We start from the raw sequence: 22,342 nt of genomic DNA on the forward strand, positions 1-22,342 counted from the left end.
ACAAATTTTTGAAATGTAGGCTTAAATCAAACACATTTTAATTCAGATTCTGGTTTTCACCGAACACGTAGTCATATCGTATTGTATCGATATCGAGATATCTGGCATGAAAATCGAGATATGAAATTTTTATCGTTCAGCCCTACTTCAGATGTAGACATTTTGAATGTAGTGAAGACTTTACTGCTTCCACTTGTGTAGGTGTGACGGATCTGGTCTTTCTTTACTCTGCGATGTGGTTTGCGCCAAGATCCGACAATCTGCACTACGGGTTCAATCTCTGTCCGAATATCTCCTCCAAATAAATGCTCAAACACACGTGGTTGCTGTCAATCTTATTTTTACTGTAGAATGAAATAAATCACCCCTATTAGTGGTTTGCTTATGCTGCAGGCAACTGACCCGCAGCATGCAATTCACGTTGTAACTCATGTGTTGCGTCATAACATCATTAACAGAAATGAGCATCGCCACACACGACAACACTTTACATATAACATTAGTAACAATAACTAAAACCATACAAAAACACATACCTGTAGAATGAAATAAATCACCCCTATTAGTGGTTTGCTTATGCTGCAGGCAACTGACCTAAATAAAACGTAAAATACGATCAACATTGGGCCTTGATAACGATCGTTCACAAAAGGCCAAATAACTTATAAAATATACATTAATAGTCAAATTAAATGGTAAAGAGTTTACCCTAGCTGAATCACAAACATAAAATACTTGAAAAAGTAACTCATTGTGCATTTTAATCGAATATATATTACTAAATTGAGACGGAGCTTAAGAATACCTACCCGCAGCATGCAATTCACGTTGCAACTGCGGTGTTGCGTCATCTCCCGTCTTACCGATCGTTTTTGCCTGCAGTCCTCACACAAACCACATGAGGGCACTAATACAACATGAAATCAGTAACTGCTGCCAAATTCAGGAGGATTCACAATAAAACTACATACAATTACAATTCTAACTCTGTTACATAGGCTGAACCTGTTTATGTGTGTTAGCACTTCCACTAAGGACAAATTGAACGACACTGAGAATACTAACAAATAGATCATGTTGTTAAAGTTATTCTCTACACCCTTGTGAAGTTAAGCAGCACTGGCTTGCATAAATCTACTATAAACCTCCAGCACTAGCTGAGACTTCAGCCATGAAAAGTGACATTAAAGAAGAGAAAAGATTTGCATTTCACACATTTGGTCTGATGAAATGAATGACATCCAGACATTATGTTCAAGTGTTTGTGATGCTTTGCATCAAATCATACCTGACAGATTATCAATGTCATTTAATAAAGAACAGAGATGATAGGAAGCTCTGCGTTAAGCTTTTCTTGAGATTATATTGCTTTGTGGAATGATTATATCAGATTGAAACATGTATGCGACAGCATCTTTTAATGCACAGGTCATTTGTATTAGTACAGCATCATTTCAAGCCCCATATTGTTCTGCATTCGCACCACTAGCACATCATGCGGTTTAATAGCAACGAGCTCCTTGAATAACTCTTGGTCCCTCATAGTGAACAGGAAGACGTCTTTCGTCACAGCCAACAGTTACACGATAGCTGCCCGTATAACAGGAATAAATCTTGCACACAGCATCACTTATCACACGACTTATGACATAATACACTGAGAAGTTTCCTGTACTTTTGTAATTGTATCCCTCCATTATTTCGCCAGTTATACAGATTTCGTTAATATTCTGTATTGAACCCTTGATGAAGGACACAGGGGGATCTCCACAGAGTTTTCTTTTGTGAAGGAGAGTGGCCCAAGCATTTTCATTTCTAGTGTTGAATTCCCCTTCAATAACGTGTTTCTTCCTGAACGTTTTAAATCGATCAATCTTCTTGACCTTGGCACCATCGCTGAGAGCCAGCATGAAGAGGAGCAGGAGAAGGGCTGCAGATCTCATCCTGAGGAACAACGGGAGAAAAGAGCAGGATGAGAAAGTCAATATTGAGGATGAGAGTGAACACCAGCTGTGAGAGCAGAAGTTAGCAGTGCATTAAGAGCTTTCCCTATCCGATCTGTCCTGAAACCGACTCAAAACGCTGCAGTATGAATGCCAGAGCAGTGTGTGGCGCTGTAATTCTGCCACAGAGATGCACTAAACACAGAGACCAAACGACTTTGAGCATGTGCGAGATGTGGGCTGAGGACATCACTGTTTCTCTAAATATACCGATTGGCTGAACACACGAACACGGTTTCAGATTTATCCACTCTGGGACAAAATAGGTTGGGACAAACAAGACGTACATGTTTCAACGTCTTCAGTGGCGCAGTCAGTAAAGCGTAAGGTTCGTGTACATAATCGACCCGAGTTTGAATCCGCCTTTTGCAGAGCTCGCTCTTCTCCCTTTACCCATCTCACATCACATCGGAAAGGCATTTACTTTCAATAAGAATTCATAACATTTTCTAAAAGTGGAAATAAAGTGCCTAAGGAAATGTTCAATAATAATAAAAGCATTTAATGGGTAGGGGTCGGTGTAGGCAGGGCTTTTTTTATTGTCCCATTTAGGCAGCATCCTTTTAACAATGTTAATAAATATAATAATTTACACTCTGTGTTATTATTGCATCCTGTTAATGTACAACAATACTGATGTGCAAATAGTGTGTATCTGTCAAAATAAAGTATAAATTACATGTAATTACTATTTACACATATTGCAAAGAACTGCTACTTTTACATGTGTAAACAGAATATATCCATAAGAAAATAAGCTATATTCACTTAAATGACATAAAGTTATCTGCTTTTCCAACGCTGTCTCATGACCAATTCGTACAATCTCACTTGTAGGAATTTGTAGGATTTGTCTAAACAGCAGTGATGGGTAGGTTTAGTGGCGAGGTTTGGGGTTAGGTCATTCGTACGAAATCATACAAATTTACCAACTCGTCAAATACGCACGATTTAGCAAAAAAAGTATCAATTTGTACAAATTCATACGAATTACCCACCTGGTAAAATATGTAGGAATTGTTGTGATATCGGGTTGGCTTTTCACAGTTTTACACAGAACAAGACAAACAAATACTTCAACCTTCAACATAAAAAAATCACATTAATAATACATTCATGCATTAGACATGGTTTATGGAATGATATGGCTTCATTTGAAGACGATGTAGATTTACCTCTGTGCTGTTCTTGAGTTTGTGTGGTGAAAGAGAGTTTGAGTAGAGTTTGATCTGGAGCTCAGGAAGCATCCGCTGTGTCGCTGACGCTCACTCAACTCATATTTATGAGCCTGAAAAGAGGAGGCTCTGAAAATTCACCCTGTTTCTTGGAAATGCACCGCAAACATTTCTTGGGATTAAGCGAGAAGTGAGAATCAAACATTCAATGTGTCTTTTTACCCTGTCTGGTGTAATATGAGCGATACACTGCATTTAATAATAATAATAATATAGATGGTTTAAAATCTGCTGTTCTCATCACTCTAAATGAGCTCTTAGCATCTTAGATTTGTGTGATTAACTAGCCAAACATAAAATAAACACACATATGTAAGACATAAGATATTGTATTGCTATAGCTGAGATCAATCGCAAATAATTGCATTCAATATGTTTGTTTTAATAAATCTGTCTAAATAAAATTAAAAAATTTGAAAAGGTTTAAGTTGATGCATGACTGTATAAATCTCTGTTAATAACTTAAGTTTTTTTTTTTTTTTGCTTTTATTTTGTTCAGTTTAGGATTGACAAATAATAGTTACAATGGTAAAATAATATATATACACATAAATGATAATATATACACACATACATACACACAATGACATTTACCAATAAAATAAAATCAAAATAAATATATAAACTTACTAACTTTTTTTTTCTTTCTCTGTGGCCAAAAAAAGAACAAAACAAATACAGATTACACAATCATAACTTCATAATCCCATGTCCAACAGTGGTAAAACCAGCATGAGAATGGCAAATGTTCTCATGCTTTCATGTACATAAAAATAAAATAAAAACTTTTATTTCATTATTATGGGTGGTGATTGGAATTGTACCTTAAATTTGAATCTAGACAGAAATGAGGAAGAGCATCATGCACAATCATCTTTCTGTTTAGACAGTATAATTGATAGTTTGCATTTCTCAGATGAGTGGAGAGAATACAACCCTACAACTCGTGGGTGAAAGTCCCCAATAACGCAATGTTTGCTGCACGGTTGGATAGGATTTATGGATCACAAAATATGATAAATAGAATTTAAAAAAACGCTATAATACCAACATCGATTTCTGATCATAAACTCATCACAGTTGAATGCACAGTAGAAAGAACAAATCATAAAAGCTACCACTGGCATTTCAGTATCAAATAAAGATTTCTGTGAATATTTTAGTGGATTTTGGGAGACCTGGAAAAGAGAGAAGAATTATTATGAAGATATTACTGAAGTGGGAAAGAAAAAAGAAACTTTTTGTCAGCAATATACAGCTCATTCCTCACTGGTTTTAAAAAAATACAACAGATTGGCTAGAAAAAGAAGTAATGGAGATTGAAAAAGACATGATTGAAAGTTGAACGTACAATTTTAAAAGAATTGTGGGGAAAAATCACCTGAGCTCAACTCTAAATGAAAAGGCCAAAGGAAAAGAAAAACGAATGTTCTGCTTAAAAGACAATAATGGCCATGAAGCTTCAGACCCTTTGGTTATGAGAGGAATTGCTGAATTGAAATATATTCTGCTGAAAATGCAGAAATGAACTGTTGCAAACTAGCCTGGGAAAACCCAGACAACTTCCGGCAAATTTAGATTTGCTCTGCAAGTAGTCTGGCAAAGAGTCCATTCAAACCCATTTCTAAACCCTAGAAATCGCGGCACCAATTAGAAACGTTGGGGCGGGCTTTACACGATGACGACAGCGCAGCGACAGTGAAGCAGATTTGCCGCTGTGGAGCATCACTCGTTCGAATCAGCTATCGCGTCTGTTTTAAGCGATTTAAACTTCTCCTTTTCGTTAAAACCAGAGCAAAGAACAACACTCGAAGCCTTTATATCTAAAAAAGATGTTATCGCTGTCTTACCGACTGGATTCGGCAAAAGTCTGATACCAGCTTGGCCCTTTGGTGGCTAAACGAATGGGTCTTAGCGAGAGCCCTCTGGTAGTGTTAATGCTTTACAAAATATAGTTTTAAGTCCTTTTCAGGAGTGAATGTAGTTGTTTAAAGCTCAAATCTGTGGTTTATTTATAAAGAGAGCGCCTTTTTTAAAATTTGATCTGCCGTCTTCGGAGTTGTGAGATCCAGTGGTTCAGCGGCGCTCAATCGATCATTAACCCGCCGAGAGGCGCCATTCCTCGGCCAGTCCTTCTGCCGTCTGCCGCTGGCTCTGATGTCTCTGCAGGGGTTAAACCGTCTCGTCTTGTGTAGATCTAACGGCTGATCTTTGCTCTCATTAATCTATAATTTGTTCCTAGACAGATCGTTTTGTCTGAGGGCAAAGTGAAGTTTCATAACTTTATATTTTTAAGATATTAAACTTAACCGTTAGTCTCCTGGCGCTGACTTTGACTGAATTGCTTTATTTATTGTATAGCTTCTTATACCTTTTACTTATACTTTTATGATTGCTATGGATGATCACACATAAACTGACATTTAACAAAAAGAGACTGGGTTGTGTTTTGTGTCAAATTTAATTTATTACAGTGATAATCATAGCCTATATTATGTGTGTGTTTTTTTAAATGTAAACGAAAAGAGGCTGGGTTTTTTATATTTCGTTTTGTCATAAACATGCATTGAAGATAATATGCATTGCCTGCAGTACATATACAAATATATACTGAGTGATACTGTCAGCATAGTACCGGACTAGTGTCCTCCCGTCCTCGGGAGTTCGTTCTCCGGAGTCAAACTTGGTAAGTCACGGACGCAAGTCAGAAGTTTGCGTACGAAATATGTCATAAAACACCACTGCCTCATTTCATAAAAAAATTAAAATTAAACATAATAATAGCCACACGAATGTGGTTCAGGCAACGCGTAGCTAGGCCTACATTGATTATCTTATATATTTATAATAAAACGAAATATAAAACACCCTGCCTCTTTTCGTTTACATTTTAAAAATAATATATTAAACATTAATATGTGGTTTAGGTAAGGTGACCAGATTTCTGAAATGGAAACCGGGGACATTTCCTATTTGAGAACAGACGAGAACGCATATTGAGAAACGGCCAGAGTTTCAGATGTTTCTCCGTCGCTCTGCATACGTCATCTCCCTCATCGCTCTGGGGTGCGTTTCCCGTACAACGATGCAACTCGCTGGTTTAACTACCATAGTATGATGCATCTTTAAAGAAATCAACTAGCTAGTCACTACTGTTTCCCGAAACCATGGTACCTGTGTCGCAAAACCATGGTTTGAACCACATTGGTTGGAGCTGTCGTTATGACGTTCTTCTTCTTCTTCTTCGATCTAATGGCGGACTGGTGCTATGAGCACATATCGCCACCTGCTGTAAATTTGGTTCTTTTCTCTTTTCGACTGCGCTTTCTTAGTGACGATATGGAGTAATTACGTTAACAACTCAACATTCATTCTTTGCACAATAAAATATAAACATATATAAACACAATGTTGTCTTCTCTGATCCCAAAAATCTATAACTATTAATTTCACAATTTTATATTTATTAATTTCTTATTGAATATTGATAGATCAGCACAATTAAAATGAAAATAAATTATCGGTTTTACTGTTGATCAATGATCACTGTGATTGTTATACTATTGTGTACACCTGTTGCATATTTTGCTTAAGATCATCAGCCTACCTATTTAAGTCCCCTTGCCATACAGCTATGTGTTCATATGACCTATATGAAAATGACGCTAAAACCACAATTTTCAAAAAATTAAGTTACAGTTCTTTTGGAGGAGGTGGAGAATAAAAAACAGCTATTTTCATAGCTGAAAATTGTGTAACAAATGCTGATAAAAAAAAAAATCCTGGGCAGAAATCACCCAAAAAATAAATGCTTCTGCCTATACACGGGTTTCCTATTTACAAACATTACAGGGTGCGTGCGCATCCTGGAGGCAGAAAGACAGATCGCTGAGCTGGTCCGCTACTGCAGCAACCTTAAGTATTGAAGCTTTCCTTATTGTTTGTATATAACTGCTGACTCAATAAAACGTGATTTTAGTTGGAACTGTTTGTCTGTCTTTAATTTTGCAGTGTTGCTGTGATACATGTATGAATGATCATGTTAGGCTAGTAATGTACTAGCCGCATCTACTGGACAGCGCGAATTTGTTTTTATTTACGTTAAGCTTACGTTACTTTACGACCTGCCACATTTCATGACTGCACATATATACTCAAAATACTAAACTGTAAATAAAATATTTGACAATGGATTACGTGGGAAGCCTTAGTACCTCCGACCATGCCGATTATATAAAAAAAACGTACTCTCAGCAATGGTGAGATCTTGCCAGATCCTTACGCTATACATGACGATCTGTGGATTGTGGATGACAAAAAATGGCCAGCAATTGAATGCCCTGATATATACAATTATCTAATTCAGACACCAAGTGTGTATACTTGAGAAATAGAGCGTACAAATCCCTCGATGCATACAACTACGTGCAGTCATGTGCAGCTTGTTAAATACTTTGATGCTGCACCGGATTTTTGCGTGTTGAGGTCAGGTGTGCTCCCTAGTCAAAGGCAAGGGATTAAAGCCAAGCCTTATGATGCCTGGGTGTATGTCCACAAGGCCCTTGGGTACATCCTCACAGCTAACTGCAAATGCATGGCAGGGTACGTCTACCTATCAAAATGTACCTGCAATAACAAAAATAATTTTTTGGCAAACGCATGCTTCCCCCTAGGTATGTTAAACATCAGGCACCCAGCACTGGCTCTGTTGGTACAATTAACCACGCAGCAACTCCTTGGCATTTTGACTTACAGACATGCCTCTAATAACCTACAACACGAGAGGTCTCTTCTTTCTTCCTCTCGGGTGCGTGCGCAAGCAGTGATGACGTCGCCGAGAAATCCATGTATTCCTTTTCAGACTTTATGTTGATTTATGTCATAATTTGTTAAATGTTTAAATGTCAGAATAAAATAAATCTGAATCTGCCTACGTTTCCTTAGCGCTAAGCACTGCATGTGTTGCGTAGGCTATATGTGTAATGCTACAGTACAGATACAATTTAATATTTAAGGGTAAACCCCTTTTTGTAAAATATTGTTATATGACAATTTGTCTTTGGGAATTTAACAAAGCTACTCACTTGCACACTCGTTTCTTCGCACAAACGAAACCAAGACTGCGTCCCAACCAGCATAAATAATCCTTTCGGAGGGCACTTCGAAGGGAGAATAATTGCGATCGTCACGCTATTATATCATTTCAAATAATTTGTAATGAAGAAAGCAAATTGTGTTAAACCTAGGCACCTCGACTTTAAGTCATCCAAATGACTTAAAGTAGATGGTGAAACCTTCGAAAGAAATAGGCTATAGGGTCGATAGCTCTAAATAGAACACATCCCAGCTGCTGCGAAATCAATGACGTCGACGCGACAAACTAACAAGGAACTATACTTCTAACCACAGGTCAAGAGCTGTCGTTCCAACCACACAAGTTTGCGATGCAGTTTGCGAACGTTCGTTGGAACGATGGTTTCGGGAAACACCAAATCGTTGAACTATGCTGATAACGACGGAACTTGCGACCATAGTTGGCCAACGATGCTTTCGGGAAACGCACCCCTGATTGGTTTGAGGTCTATCCAATTGCGCCGAGAGGCATTTGAGCGACGCCCGTTGGAAATGATTTGTCTATGAAGCTTTGCCAGACCATAACTCAGTTACTACTGAGAATGGTCTGGTTTTAACCAGGCTAGTTGCAAACATCTAAGGCTTCCTAATATAACTTTCTCTAGAAGCTGAACTTAATTTGAGGAAGTTACCACCGCTGTAATGGGACCTGCTGATTTTTCTAAGAACTTTTGGAACATTATTGGGAAAGACCTTTCTGAAGTACTTCAAATTTGTCTAAATTAAGGAACCCTTCCTGCAAGTTGTCAGCGTGCAGTTTTAACGCCGCTATAGATTTTTATTAAGAAGGAAAATATATATTTAATGAATTATTTAAAAGGGACAACAAAATTGGCCATATGTAAAACAAGAAAGAATAAGAGCCTAGAGTTGGCAGCAACTGATCCTAATGATTCAGTGTTTTTATGAGGTTCTTTGTGTTACACATGATGATCAATTGTTAGGTTTTTAAAAGGGAATGTTTTTTTATTTATTGATTTATTGATTTTTAATTGCCTTTCAATATTTGAATTAGGGATGTAAAAATGTGTATTTATTTATACAGTTTAGAGTTACAGTTATGTGCCAGTTTAGCCAACTTGGTTATTTTTCAATTGTTGTTCCTTGCCAGGTGTAATGTCAGATAAAATACATTAAAACAAATCAACAATACATATACATACAAACATTTTTTGTAATTGCTAATTTTCCCATGATGCATCATTTTCCATCTAAAACTGATCGGGCAGACCAAACCTTAAGTCGTAGAGAGTCGCCTTCAGGCGCCAATTTCGAGAAATTTAGTTTATTTTGAAAAACCTCCTTTTGCGAACTACTCCCACATTGTTTTCTCTAATCAGAACCAAACCACTGTAGAAATTTTCTTTTGAGAGAGACTATCAATAATTATGAAAAAATATATATTTTCATGGTCGCTAAGGGGAACCAAAATGTTCAACGTGTCGGGGGCCACTTTTACTAAAATGACTATAACTTGTGAACCGAACGAGATATTTTCGCTAAACTTGGGTCACATTTCTATGAGCTGAAACATCAGTCACATGACAAAAAATGCGATGATTGGCCACTTGGTGGCGCTGTAAGCGGAAAAAAATGTCATGAAAATGGCTATAACCACACCAACCATTCATCTGATAATAAGTGGCATGCAGTGCCTTTGTCCAGGCTGCCATGATAGTTTATGAGAACATTGGTGTATATCTCAAACACAGTTTTCAGCATCTGCCCAGTGCCTTGAAGGAGCCTAAGAAGTTTCAAGCCAGTGTTTTTCACGGGAGTCACCTCCTTTGACTCCTGAATCCTTGCCGAGTCCAACGATACCAAACATGGCAGGTTTTGCCTTATGGTTTGTGTAACAGTGTCATTTAGCACTTACAAAACTTTTGCGAATATTCTCGAAACCGCTAGTCCAATAGAGACAAAATCATCTGATAAACATAGAAATTTGATAACATAGGTCAATAGCTAAACAATAATGTCCAAATGTAGGAAGTTAAATCCAATCAATGTTGCCCATTAGTCATTTTTATACTCTCAATAACATATTGTAAGTGTCTATAACGGGATGTCCAATCCTGCTCCTGGAGGGCCACTGTCCTAGCACGCCTGTACCAGCTAATCAAGTTCTAATTAGGCATACTAGACACTTTCAGACAGGGGTGTTGAGGCAACTTGGATCTAGACTCTGCAGGACAGTGGCCCTCCAGAACCAACTTTGAACAGTCCTGGTCTATAACCTCAAAATGAAGTGAGATATTTATGACAAATTTGACACACATATGTATGGACACACTCTGAGGACATCTAAAAAGTGGTGGAGATTGGGCAAGACGTGGTGCTATAACTGCCAATATTTTAAACATTTTTATTTAAAAAAATGTATTCCTTAGTAAATGGTCTTTTTTCATCTATGATCTAAGTTTATTTATTTATTTGGATCCCCATTAGCCAATACCTAGACAGTGGCTACTCTTCCTGAGGTCCCAACAAGTAAAAAATACATCCACAACAATAAATTCAATGAAACATACAAACCCAAAATTAATTTCAAATATCAAAATTAACAATTTACTATTGTGCCATTAAATGTTCCTTTAAAGATTTGTTACAACTGTTTTAATTTTTTATTTTACTTCAAATATGTAATATCCAATAGTAAATAATTCCATATTTCCATTCATCTATACGTTGCAGTCCGTTGTTTTACAGCAGTTTTCGAAACAGGAAGTGGAAAAACATCCCTTTGATGCATGCCTGGTGTTGAAATTATGACTAGTACTACTATATAAAAGTTGACATTACAGGACATTAGGAACTCTCAACAAATTATTTCTTATAAAACAAAGCAGAGAGACAATCTTAAATTATCTTTAATAATCTGAAGTAGTTATTCTAATCTGGTTTTGGTGAGTGACATTTCAGATATTACTCTGATTTATGGATCACCAAAATGCTTTTAGTTTTTGTCAAGTTTACAACCAATTTATTATTCTGTATTATGTAGACAACTGCTTAATTGATGTTGAGGAAGTTTATTGGTAAAATAGAAAATAGTAATGGTCCTAAACAACTTCCTTGAGGAACACCACATTGCAACTCTTTCACATCTGAAAAACGTCCAATATAAAATACACAATGTCCCCTATTACACAGATAACTTTTAAACCAATGTACAGTATGAAAAGTAATTGTGAAATAAAATCTAACAATACTGTACCTAATTTATTTTCCTCAATCTGTGCTAAGCAATCGTCTGTCATTTGTGTTAATGCTGTTCCTGTTGAGTTTCCTTCTCAATGTGCATGCTGAAAATTATTAAACACTTACATTTGCTCACAAACTATTGTTTCCAATACTTTGCTAAGACCCATTAGCAAACTTATTCACCATATTTACGTTCACTTATTTTAATGTAACATAAAACATTATTTTCTTTTTCCTATTAATTTTAGTTATACTTTATACTTAATTTGCAATTGACGTCCCAATCCTCCTTGCTCCCAATTCTGTTGGCTGTACCCTTTGCCACATCTCTCTCAACTCATTTTCAGTGCATATTGCCCTAACATTCCTTCCATAGGTGCATGTTTGTCCACCAAAGGTTAAAACATTCTATCAAATGCTGACAATGCATTATCAGGATGATCTTCCTTATAAACATCAATCCAACATACAGTAATTGGACAAAATGCATCTGGAATTCATTTGGACAAAATTATTCTTTACTGAATCTCTTATATGATCTTTTATAAATTACTTTTGGTTTCCTAAGTTTTCTAAGTGGTTACATGCTTGCTAAATAAAACATAAATATAAAGTTCAGTCATGAAACTCTAATCGCCGATTGGTTCTTTCAGTTCTACGACACCAACCAATCAGAGCCCCATTTACTTGGCTTCATTTATACCATGTCATAGCTGCTATCAGCACGGCACACAATATGAGAACTCCTATAACCCCACCTCCTCCCCAGCACCACCTGTAGAGATCGGCTAAGGGGGGTTATATCATTCTGCAGCAGCCTTTCCTTGTTGTTATCTTGACTAAGCTGAACATTATGTACAGCAGCAGCAGCGTAGCATATCTCGTCCGCCAAAATCAAGCCTATGTACATTCCATGCTCTATGCTAATAAAATACTGGTTGAATCTGTTCACTCCGAGAGCTGTCATGATTGAATATCTTTTTGTGCATATGTACTTAAAGGCCTTAAACTGCTTGAACCCCGATAAATGCTGCTTGCAGCTTTAATTGATAGTTTGCATTTCTCAGATGAGTGGAGAGAATACAACCCTACAACTCGTGGGTGAAAGTCCCCAATAACGCAATGTTTGCTGCACGGTTGGACAGGATTTATGGATCACAAAATATGAGTAATAGAATTTAAAAAAACGCTATAATACCAACATCGATTTCTGATCATAAACTCATCACAGTTGAATGCACAGTAGAAAGAACAAATCATAAAAGCTACCACTGGCATTTCAGTATCAAATAAAGATTTCTGTGAATATTTTAGTGGATTTTGGGAGACCTGGAAAAGAGAGAAGAATTATTATGAAGATATTACTGAAGTGGGAAAGAAAAAAGAAACTTTTTGTCAGCAATATACAGCTCATTCCTCACTGGTTTTAAAAAAAATACAACAGATTGGCTAGAAAAAGAAGTAATGGAGATTGAAAAAGACATGATTGAAAGTTGAACGTACAATTTTAAAAGAATTGTGGGGGAAAATCACCTGAGCTCAACTCTAAATGAAAAGGCCAAAGGAAAAGAAAAACAAATGTTCTGCTTAAAAGACAATAATGGCCATGAAGCTTCAGACCCTTTGGTTATGAGAGGAATTGCTGAATTGAAATATATTCTGCTGAAAGTGCTGAAATGAACTGTTGCAACATCTAAGGCTTCCTAATATAACTTTCTCTAGAAGCTGAACTTAATTTGAGGAAGTTACCACCGCTGTAATGGGACCTGCTGATTTTTCTAAGAACTTTTGGAACATTATTGGGAAAGACCTTTCTGAAGTACTTCAAATTTGTCTAAATTAAGGAACCCTTCCTGCAAGTTGTCAGCGTGCAGTTTTAACGCCGCTATAGATTTTTATTAAGAAGGAAAATATATATTTAATGAATTATTTAAAAGGGACAGCAAAATTGGCCATATGTAAAACAAGAAAGAATAAGAGCCTAGAGTTGGCAGCAACTGATCCTAATGATTCAGTGTTTTTATGAGGTTCTTTGTGTTGCACATGATGATCAATTGTTAGGTTTTTAAAAGGGAATGTTTTTTATTTATTTATTTTTAATTGTCTTTAAATGATTTTGGGGTATGATATTTGAATTAGGAATGTAAAAATGTGTAAAAAAGATAAATATATGCATTTATTTATACAGTTTAGAGTTACAGTTATGTGCCAGTTTAGCCAACTTGGCTATTTTTCAATTGTTGTTCCTTGCCAGGTGTAATGTCAGATAAAATACATTAAAACAAATCAACAATACATACACATACAAAAAAAAAAAAAATCACATTTCATAAGAATACATCAAAAACAATAAATCAAGGACAACAAAACATTAAAAAAAACAGGTGAAAAAGAAATATATTTAAATTGTGCTTTGTTGGACATACTTAATATATTTAAATTAGACTATACTAAATGCATATTAAATGTATTATTTTGAAACAACTTTACATATATTAAGTGCAATATAAGATATGCTTAAGATCAATTTTAAGCTATTTGCAATATATTTTAATATACTAAATTGTGCTAAAATGGAACAACTTTAAGTACATTTAGTGCAATTGTAATCTATTTCTTTAAAATTAATGTAAAAAATATTTTTAATAAATAATTTTTATGCACTTCAAGCACATTTTAATAGCATTTCAGTACATTAGAAATGCATTAGTATTGCACTACTACTATATTATAAAGCTGTTTTTTTTTCAGTATTCAAAATGGTATAAAAAGTGCAAAATTATTAAATATAAATGTTAAGGCCCGTACACACTTTGAAATCTAGAACACTTTAATGTACTAAATCTTTATATATATATTAAAAAAAAATCCCTTGAGTACATTAAAAAAGTACAGCAACATACATAATCTCAAATACATTATAATAAATGAAAGATCAGTGAAATGCTATGGCAGAGCTATTTTCATCATGTGAGTTATACCTATATTACTGAAAAGCAAACTATGAATATGAATCATTGAATAAAAGTTGCTGGAAAACAAAGCCCAGGTGAAAAGGACATACTATTAAATGTATTAGAAATGCAATTGAAATTCAAGTAGTATGTTTATATTATATTTGCATTGTACTAAAAACATACTCAAGTACATTTTTAATACATTTAATAGTGTCTTTTTCACCTGGGACTTTTTGTACAAAAAAGTTTTTACAAACCAGCCTTCAAAAGGCTGAACCAAACAAAGAAACAGAAGAGTTGAAATGCCACATCATCTTCACTTCGGAGTACGACTGGCATTTTCTGCAACTGAGGGCTTGCGATTCAGACACCGTAATGTTTGAAGACTTCTTTATCACAGGGAAAAAAATATTTATATAAAATTAATCAATGATTAACAGTTTTGCATCCATGTTTGAATTAGAAGAAGTAAGATTAGAAGAAGACCAACAACACCACTTACAGTGAGCAGAGATTCATCACTCACTGATATTGTTATTTGAAGCAATAATGCAACCTGTGTATTTCAGGTTATATATACCAGGTTCAGGTATTTCAACATATATAAATGCCGTCCATTTACTTTGTAGGCCAAAACACGGAAGCGAGTCAGCATTTGGCACTTCCGGTTCTCTCGTACCGAAGTCAATGTGTTTTTTGAATGCGATTTTGTTTAAATGGCTGAAATAAGGTCTGTGGTGAACACAAGCTCAAGGGTCAGGGTATATTCTGGACACGTTTTAGTCAAATAGTCATTGTTTATAGCTACATCCAGTGTTAAAGTAGAACGCCAATAATCTAATCGGTAGACTTTCTTGTGACCTTGTGTTTCCAAAATTGCACACAAGCATGAAAACATACTTGAAATATTTTTACTATCTTAACCCTTAATCGTCCCTTGGGCTCCAGCTGACCCCACTGGACTTTTCCTCCATTTTTTAAAAGTGTTCCCTTCATCTCAGGGCCATGAGACTCTGTGACTTTTCCTAAATAATCTATCTAAACATGCACAAAAAAGCTGGGCTTGATTTGGTTGTTCTAAAGGTGTGTAAAAAAAATTTACCGTTTAAGTCCCTCGGGGTCAGATTGACCCCACATTGAAAATGAATGGGAAAGTGTAAAAAATAAAAAAAATTCACTTTTTTTGTCAATTTTTTTTTACTAAATCCAGTATAAATCTGAAAATTTCCACATTTATATCAAGGTCTGGTCCTAGAGCATAAACACAAAGTAGAACGAACTTTCTGTCTCATACACACACACGTACACACACACACACACACACACACACACACAAACACACACATGTGTGTGACTGCAACAGAGAGTATTTTTATTGAAATTGGCAAATAAAATCAACAAAACTGGCATAAATCTGAAAGATTTTCATACATAAATGAAGTACTAATACTAGAGCACAAATGCAAAATGGAACAAGCATGTTCACTCACACGCACACACACACAAACACAAACACAGGTGTCTGGAGCATTTTTTTAGATTTTGGCAATGAATGGGAAAATGTAAAAAATGCTTTTTTTTTTCACTTTGTTTGTAAAAAAAATCAACTAAATCCAGTATAAATCTGAAAATGTCTACATTTATATCAAGATCTGGTCCTAGAGCATAAACACAAAGTGGAACAAACTTTCTGTCTCACACACACACACACACACACACACGTGTGTGACTGCAACAGAGAGCATTTTTATAGAAACTGGCAAATAAAATCAACAAAACTGGCATAAATCTGAAAAAATTCCATACATAAATGAAGGACAAATACTAGAGCACAAATGCAACATGGAACAATCATGAGAAAGAGATTGAAAAGGGCAAATAAAAGAAAGATGAAAGGCAGCTTAACTTTTGCATAACTTCCCTATGGACCTCTATTGGATAATGTGGTCATTGCACTCTCTTTCTCTTTAACTATAATTCCTAAAGTTTTTCCACAAACCTACAGATGGCGGTATTCTATCCCTAACACATAGAGCAATGTCCAAAAACTATTTATATTTATTTAAGATCATCATTCAAGTGATTTTTTCATAAAAAAATAATTTTTAATGAGCCAATTTATGACATTGTTAGGTATTTGTGCAGAAAATAGGTAAAAAACTACCAAATACCCACAAAAACACAGCATAAATGTATAGTTGAGAAGTAAATGAAAAAAATGATATATAGTTTTCCATGTAAAAAAATTATATTTCCTTATGCAATCGCTCTGTAAAAGTTTGGGGTCTATCTGAGCCCAAGGGACTCAAACGTAAACCCTACTTGAGGGACGATTAAGGGTTAATGGTTCATGATGATGAAGCATGTGATAAACAAATATAGCTAATGTATAATATGACCTTGATTCTTTCCCAAACATGATGACTTGAGCCAATAAATATCCCTGTACACCAGACAAAGCAGACACTTTTGTTTTGAGCATGACAGTGTATTTACAGTTTTAATAATACAGGTTTGTTGTAAATGTCATTTTATTATATATTTTTTATTTGAATATTTGGGGGGGGGGGGGGGGGGGGGGGGGTTGCATGAGCAGACCAAACTTGTTTTGTCTGGGATCCCAAGACCCTGTGTTAAGTGTGTTAATATGTGTTTAAATAAATGTGTTTTTGCTCAAATATATCATATATGTCATGACTTCTTGTTTGAAAATAAAATTCCAACACAAAATCAGTAGCTCTTTATTATTAGGGGCCAAGCACCGAAGGTGCGAAGGCACCTATTGAAACCGTTCCCGTCTTTTTTTCTTCCGCCATGGGAGTCTATGGCAGCCCATAGAACCGTATGGTAAAAAGTTGTGAAATTTGGCACACTAATAGAGGATGGTCTGGTATGTCACCATGGAAATTTTGGTGTCTCTATCTCAATCCCTCTAGCGCCACCACCTGTCCAAATGTGTACTCATGTTTATGCTAATAACTTTTGAACCGTAAGGGCTAGAAACAAAATTCATGAACACCCTATGACGTCATTTCCGTCATTATACAGTTTCCGCCATTTTGAATTTTCCCAAAAACCTACTTTTGCGAACTCGTCCTAGGCGGTTCGTCCGATTTGCACGAAAATTGAAACAGATCATCTTCAGCCAGTGCCGGCTAAAAGTTATGGAATTCAAGTTGATTCGTCAAATTGTTTCCGATAAACGCGCAAACAAATTTTACGTAGCGCTTGCGAAAACAGACATAAGGCTGTATCTCCGCAACACTTTATCGTATTCAGACCAAACTTGCTACATGTCAGCACAAGCACGTCTTGAGGCAACCTGCAGCGTTTCGGCGCAGCGCCACCTACTGGTCCGGAGATACAAAAAACTTGTGAATTACTTGTGAACGGAATGAGATATTTTCACCAAATTCAGGTCACATGTGTGTGAGCTCAGTCTGAGATCACATGAAAAAAATCGCAACAATTGACCACTTAGTGGTGCTATAACAGGGGAAAACACATGAAAATGGCAACATATGCACCCAAACATTAGTCAGATGAAAATGGGCATTCATTGTCTTCGTCCAGGGTGCCATGATAGTCTATGAGGACACTGGTGTATCTAAAAAAAACTCGGAGAAATTTCAAGCCAGCGTTTTTCACAGCATTCACATCCTTAGAATCCTGAATCCTTGCCGATTCCAATTATACCAAACATGCCAGTTTTTACCTTATGGTTTGTGAAAAGGTGTACTTTAGCACCTAAAAAACCTTTGCGAATGTCTTCGAGACAGTTAGTCCGATCAAAAAACCACAACAGGAAATTCGGAAACATAGGTCAATAGCTAAACAATAATGACCAAAAGCCAACATTTTGGAAGGAAGTGGCAAAAAAAAAAAAATTCCAATCAATGCAGCCCATTCACTCATAAATATTAATTGGCTATAACTTTAAAATAAAATGAGATATTTACAACAAATTTGACACATATATTTATGGGCACACTTCGAGGACACCTAAAAAAAAAAAAAGCAGAGATGTGTTATAACTGTCAAAAAAAACCAACATATTTTTCCATAGTTAAATTGCCTGTATTGCTGTGAATGCTCTTTCCCATCTATGATCTAGGTTTATTTGTTTATTTGGATCCCCATTAGACAGTACCTAGGCAGTGACTACACTTCATGAGGTCACAGAAAGTAAAAACTACAAAACTACATTAAAGCTGCAAGAGCAATGAAAGGGATCTCGCACCTGTGCCACCACCACCTTGGGGCTTTAGGAACACAGAGCACGGTGGCCAATATGCATTTAAGTATATAAAAATAGGAGGTATAAACCCGTCCCCAGCACGACGACTCCAATCTATCGAATAATCTTACGAATATCTATTTATCTAATATGACTTCTGAACTGTAATGTTGCCATGTAATGTTGTTTGTTAGTCGGCACCCAAACTGGTTTCTCCCAAGGTTTTTTTTTCTCCATTCTGGCTCTGAAGTAGTTTTGGTTCCTTGCCACCGTTGCCTTTGGCTTGCTCAGTTGGGGACACCTAAATTTCAACTATATTACCGTTCTGCCCGCATTGACACTATATGAAAAGTATTAGCTGGATAGTTAGATAGTTGGATAGTTAACACTGTGAAGCTGCTTTGAAACAATTGGACTTGTTGAAAGCGCTATTTAAATGAAGGTGACTTGACTTGACCAGCTGGTGGCACTATGACTAACTAAAATTTTGCAGAAACATCAGACTTTGTCAGGATGCCACAGATAAAACTCAAACTCAAAACTCAGTTCAACGAAACTCAAGATCTTTGAAATTTTACATCACTAAGGCTTAAGATTACACTGACCAAATATGATTCTGGTTCAGTCTTAATGAGGAGTTAATCACAGTTTACTGTTGCCCACAGGTGGCACTATAACTGACTAAATATTGGCATGTAGACCACCATCGGTGCTCGGGCCCTAATTAAATCAACAACAATAAAATTAAACATACAAATCCCATTAAATGTTCCTTTCTTTAAAAACTCATTTTACTTCTTAAAATATGTAATATCTGATAGTAAATCATTCCATATTTTCATTCCTCCAGATATTATAGTCCATTGTTGTGCAGTGGTTTTCAAAACAAAATACATGACTGTCTGTGCACAGTTTAAAACAGGAGGAAGATTATTGATAAAATAATGATGACAATAATAGTCCTAAACAACTTCCTTGAGGAACACCACATTGCTCTTTTAAATCTGAATAACTTCCATAATAACATAAACATTGTCACATATTAAACAGATAACTTTTAAACCAATGCACACAGTAAGAAGTACATTTCTGACATTTCAATTTATCCAGCAATAATTTATGATTCTTTACATAAAATGCTGAGCTAAAATCTAACGATACAGCTTCTACTAAGTTATTGTCATCAATTTGTGCTCATACTACTCCCTAATATTGATCTGTAATTCATATTTAGACATTATAAAATCACTATTATAACATTTACAATCACATTTTGTAAAATGCATCACTTCCTTTCTATTGAAGTATTGGTATTGACAATTGTGCCACATGATGAGTAATGTGAAACCTGAAAAAGACTTGCAGTAAACATTTTGTTCCCACCATATATTTCCCATATCTGTATCTACAACAAAATGTGTGTTTGTGTGTGTGAGCATGTTTAGTCTGTATAAAATATTATTGTTTAAGCCTATTGTTTAAGTATTATTGTTTAAGTATTCATTTTCCGCCATATTTTGTGGTCTCAGTAATACATTTTAGGTTGACATAGGCTTGACAAAACTCGGTATGGGTCATCACCACGATGCCCTGAGGTAGCCTGAGTAGTTTTGAAACAGCGCCACCTAGTGGAGAATGCTTATAACTTTGGGTGTGGTTAACTTGTTTTCATAGGAGTAACTTTTTTTGTCTCCTGAATCCTTGCCAAGTCCAACAATACCAGACTTGCCAGGTTTTGCGCATGGTTTGGGCAGCGTGGTAACTTAGCGCTAAAAAAACGTTAGAGGATATCTTCGAAACTGCTAGACTGACCAAGAAGAAACCAGCGTCAGAAGTTCTGAAACATAGGTCGATAGCCAAGTGTTAATACCAAATGTCAAAATATTGACAGTAAGGGGGAGTAAAATCCAATCAAAGTCAGGTGTCAGTCATTTTTCATGTGTTTTTTCATATAAATGTCTATAACTCCAAAACAAAATGAGATATTTTCACCAAAATCGACACACACATGTATGGGCTCACTCCGAGGACACATAAAAAAAATGGTAGGATTGTGCCTCTTGGTGGCGCTATAATAGAACAAAACATGACATTTCCATTGACTACAATGCAGTATTATGATATAAAATGCTTTACTTTACAAATGAATTGGTGTATCATTACGAAACTTGGTTTGTGCCATCAACACCATGCCTTTAAGCTGCTTAAAAGGTTTCAAAACAGCACCGCATGTGGTCCATACTTATAATGAAAAGGCCTCTTGAGGCTATATCTCTGCAATGACATATTGACACTATATTGACACTCTGCTTTGATATATTGACACCAATCTTTGCATGTGTCATTGTTCCCTTATTCTGACCACACCGCATCAATTTTGTAACTGTGCCACCTATTGGTTGAAAGTGATAAATTATTAAATCAATATTATTGACTGTATAATTTTACAGCCATTTTGCCTAAAATCACCTTAATAGGTCTTTAATTGCTCATTGCTGCAGTTGATCTGACATTACCAGCCATTTTGGCATGTCTTGTCTTCTTCTTTGTGCTTGGCCCCGGTATTGCTGCTTTCAGCTATATTTATTATTATTATTATTATTCAAAATTAAACTACTCTCATGATTTTTTTTTTTTAAATATTTTATATTTACAGCACATGTGCAAATTACATGGTCTATTATTTTAGCCAGTAAATAAATGCCATTAAAATGTGAACATTTTAATTGTTATGGACAGCCTTTAGAATAGAACTAAAAATGTCCTTGTGAATGTATGCTACTGCAGATTTGCTCATTTCACAAATTGACCAATTTAATCCATATTACCACTGTGTTGAACTGAATCCCGATTCAACCGTGAATTTTCATGTTTTGTCATTTTCTACAGTAAATGCATAATTTTTGGGGGGAATAAAGCTTGGGAATGTTTTTGATACTATGAAAAAAGAACAGAACAATCACAGCAGTGTGTATACATCAAATTTCCCCTTATTATTAACAATAATCCTCATTTTTTTCCATATACACGTTTGTAAATAAAAACCCTATGAGTAACTTTTAGCTTTGTGTGTTATAATTCTTTTACCATTTTAATTATTGTGGTAAGCTTAATTGAACTAAAACCTTGTGAAAGTGCTGCAGGGTTGCTAATTTCTCCATCTCCCCATGATTCTAACCATATATAGATCATTGTGTGTTTTCTGGAAAAAGATGAAGGTTTACATGCATTAATTCATATGTCAAAAACATAAACATTTCTCATTGTGTTTAATATGTCTGGTTGAAGTTATAAGTTTATCGGAAAAAATTATCACAAAAATGAAACTTTATTATGCCACCACAGATACATTCCTACAAGTTATCAAATTAAATGACTAAAAGACCATCAAAGTAAAAAAAGAAAAGAAAAAAAAACACGATGGCTGCTGGCTCATTTACTAACGATAGGCCACTGACAAATCAATGGCTGTAAGTATTCATTAACTTATATCACTGTGTAGGCTACAAACTATTGAGAACAACCTACATAAACAGTTCGGCTATCAAAAGGCTATTTCTGTGATCCGAGGAG

At 35.7% G+C, this 22,342-nt stretch overlaps 1 protein-coding gene across 1 annotated transcript; it reads right to left on the minus strand.

The window, feature by feature from the left end:
* Positions 1 to 325: 325 nt before the first annotated feature.
* Positions 326 to 3,251, minus strand: LOC307127802 (uncharacterized protein). The gene is made up of 3 exons (XM_079819241.1): positions 3,179 to 3,251; positions 3,002 to 3,084; positions 326 to 1,944 (listed from the first exon to the last, which is right to left on the minus strand). Exons 1-3 carry the CDS (start codon positions 3,248 to 3,250, stop codon positions 1,503 to 1,505), a joined length of 597 nt encoding a protein of 198 aa, XP_079675367.1. The 5' UTR covers position 3,251; the 3' UTR covers positions 326 to 1,502.
* Between the last annotated feature and the right edge of the window lie 19,091 nt (positions 3,252 to 22,342).

This window comes from Gobio gobio (genome assembly GCF_949357685.1).
Source record: "Gobio gobio genome assembly, chromosome: 1".
Lineage (NCBI taxonomy): Eukaryota > Metazoa > Chordata > Actinopteri > Cypriniformes > Gobionidae > Gobio > Gobio gobio.